This window comes from Chinchilla lanigera, unplaced genomic scaffold (genome assembly GCF_000276665.1).
Source record: "Chinchilla lanigera isolate Chin_1 unplaced genomic scaffold, ChiLan1.0 scaffold00002, whole genome shotgun sequence".
NCBI classification, from domain to species: Eukaryota; Metazoa; Chordata; class Mammalia; order Rodentia; family Chinchillidae; genus Chinchilla; species Chinchilla lanigera.
In genome coordinates, this window is record NW_004955403.1 from 757556 (window position 1) to 760538 (window position 2983).

General features: G+C 52.5%; 1 protein-coding gene across 2 annotated transcripts in view; it reads right to left on the minus strand.

Moving 5' to 3' along the window:
- LOC102004541 (aldehyde oxidase 4) overlaps nucleotides 1-2983 on the minus strand; it is a 105002-nt gene that overhangs the window by 62634 nt on the left and 39385 nt on the right. The window contains exons 27-28 of one of the 2 annotated variants that reach the window (XM_005373240.2): nucleotides 1736-1831; nucleotides 362-490 (exon numbers count right to left, since the gene is read on the minus strand). The exons of the other annotated variant lie outside the window; for it this stretch is intronic. Coding sequence (XP_005373297.1) covers nucleotides 362-490; nucleotides 1736-1831 — 225 coding nt within the window. The remainder of the gene's footprint in view (nucleotides 1-361; nucleotides 491-1735; nucleotides 1832-2983) is intronic. 2 annotated transcript variants of the gene reach the window in all.

Genomic DNA, 2983 nt, shown 5'->3' on the forward strand with positions numbered 1-2983 from the left:
AAAAGGCACAGGGAGTAGGAGGGTTTTTTTTTTTTTTTTTTTTTTTCCCATACTGGGGATTGAGCCTGGTGCTCTACCATGGAGCTACGTCCTTAGCCCTGTTTATTTTTCATTTTGACAGAAGGTCTCCCTGAATTACTCAGGCTGGCCTTCAATGTGCAATCCTCCTGCCTCTTCCAGAGACAAGGACGTGCCAGAGGGCAGCTTTCACATGCCACAGAGCGGCACCGGGAGCCTAGCCCACGGAGCATGGCGCCCAGTGGGGCAGGAAGGAGTTCGACTGGACCCCGTGGGCCAGAGGCCCACACCCGGACCTCCCTGTGTCCCTTCTTCCTGGGCTGAGAAACGAGAGAAACGTCACCTGCACAGCTTTCCCGTTGATGTCTGTGCCCATGGAGCCGGCAGTGAAGACAGCGTTGGGCACCGTCACGGTGCTGGTTTCTGAGAGGTGGATGTAGGACGTGGGGACGCCCAGCTCCCGGCTGGCCACCTGCCGGGGAGAAGGGACGGACTTTGTCAGCTGCAAGCCCCCTTTCCCCGCAAAAACCTTTGCGTTCTCAAAGGAACTAATTGTTAAGCTGAACTGTCCTGCCACTGAGACGAAGGTTGAAGCCGGGCCCAAGCGGCACCATGAAGACACACTTCTTTCCAGGTTGCGCTAGCACCACCCGCGTTGCCAGGGACTGTGTAGGACCGGCGCTCTGCTGTGTGCTTTATCTTCATCTTGTGGTTTGGGCACGACTTAGCTGGGTATTTTTCCTGACTGGGTCTGGCTGTAACCAGTCATGGTATGTTCAGAACGGCCCAGTGGATTTTTATGATTTCTTAATTCCAAGAACTTTATTACTAAATAATATTCCTTCCCTGAAGACTCTTCTATTCTCATTGAGAGAGAGAGGCTTTGTTCCACATACACGTTATTTGTGTGTGTGTGTGTGTGTGTGTGTGTGTGTGTATGTGTTTGAGACAGAGTCTCACTATGTGGCCCAGGCTGGCCTCGAACTCACAGCAATCCTGCCTCAGCCTCCTGAGTGCTGGGATTACAGCCGTGTGCCATCATGCCCAGCTCACATATACATTTTTTATTCAAGTGTCATAATAAAAACTTCTTACTTTATATTTATTATTATTATTATTATTATTTGGTTTTTCTCCAGTACCGGGAACCGAACTCACGACCTTGCGCATGCCAGGCAGGCGCTTTTGCTGCTGAACTAAATCCCCAGCCCCTTACTTTATATTTAAAGAAGGGAATTTTTCCTGTTGTAATAATTCCTTGTTTTGTCAATAGGATGAGATACATTTTGAATCAGCACATGTGCTGGCCAGCCCTGTGAAGCATGTTTCTGAGTAGATTTTGAATTGAGAGTGTAATTTTTTCTCTGGTTAAACACATCATGTCTCCCTGAAGATCTGGATGGACACATTACTGCTCTGAGCAGTTGCCATAGTTGTAGAGAATTTTATCTTTGAAAACTAGAACCACATTTTTCAGGAGACCTACGTGCTGGGCTCCTCTGCGTGCTGGAGCAGTGGGTATTTCCTCAGCTGGGACACCTGTTCTCCTCAGCCCTAACTCCCCTCCTCCCCTCTCATTGCTGGATCCAGGATGAGGCTTGCAACTGACTCGTGCATTTAGTGAGATGGGATTTCTCCTGATAAACAAGGAAATGCTGTGTGCCTACCAAAGCGCTGTGCTCCTCCACCGTGGAGGTGTGGGCAGCCTCTGCCTCACCTGGAGCATTTTGGTGTGCAGGCCTTGTCCGAGTTCACAGCCTCCATGAGTCAGCAAGACTGAGCCGTCCAGGTAGATGTGGACCAGAGCCGCCGCCTGGGAGGGAAAAACTGCGTGACCAGTCTGGGAAGGGCTATGGCTAGATGTTGCTGTGAGGTCAGGTTAAAGTACTGGACGGACAATTTTTCATGGAAACAACCTCTTTTTTCTGTTCTGGAGGGGAAAGCCAGTGATGGTGGCTGCAGACAGGAACCCCCAAGCCTGATGGCCCTTGAGGTAGATCCGTGTCTCCCCTCCTGCCAGGCCTGGGTGCCTTGGGAACCAACTTTCCAAAGCTCCCACCTATACACACTTTGTTCTTCCCTCCCTGGATGTGGACATTAATTTAAGGCCAATGGAACCCACATAGTTCCAGGCACAGGTCTCCTGGTTGTTAGAGGAACCGGGAGAGTTTGAGGTCCAGACACTGTCTTTCAGGTCAGGGTGTGGAGGGGGGGAGGGGCCCAGCCCAGAAATTCCAACTCAGTGTCTGATTGAGGTAGAGCCCAGGTCCTCAGGTTTTAAGCTCCCAGCTGACTTTGATGACAGGCTGGTTTGGGATGCACTGACTTAAGCCAAATTCTTCACAAGTGCACTAGGAAATAGAAGCCTAGAGAGGAGAGACGTGGTCACATCCAGCTGCCCAGTGGGAGGCAAGGTAGGGCTGGGACCCTGAACCCTCAGTCGAGCCAGTGCTCTCGAGGACCAGGCCACACCACTTCTTCGGATCCACCTCTGTGTCCTCCTCTGGGGCGGGTTGTCCCTGTGGACGGGGCCACTGAATATGCACAGGGCCCCGGGGCCCCAGGGCCCAGACCACAGCAGTTAGAGGCTGGGGTGCATGGCTCTGTGAGTTACTGGGACTCTTCTTTAGAGCAGTCCCCAGGACACGCATGCAGCCAGCCCTGTCCCCCTGGGTCAGTGCAGGTGAGACACAGGCAAAGTGCTCTGGTTAGCCATGCCCAGCACACGTCGCCGGAAGGCAGGCCCTGACTAAATAATCTCTACATTAGCAACAGTCTTTCTACTATAAGTGACCCACAACCTTCAGCGCACACACACACACACGCACACACACACGCGCACACGCACACACACACGCGCACGCACACACACACGCACACACACACACGCGCACACACGCACGCACACACACGCACACACACGCACGCACGCACACACACACACGCACACACACACGCACGCACG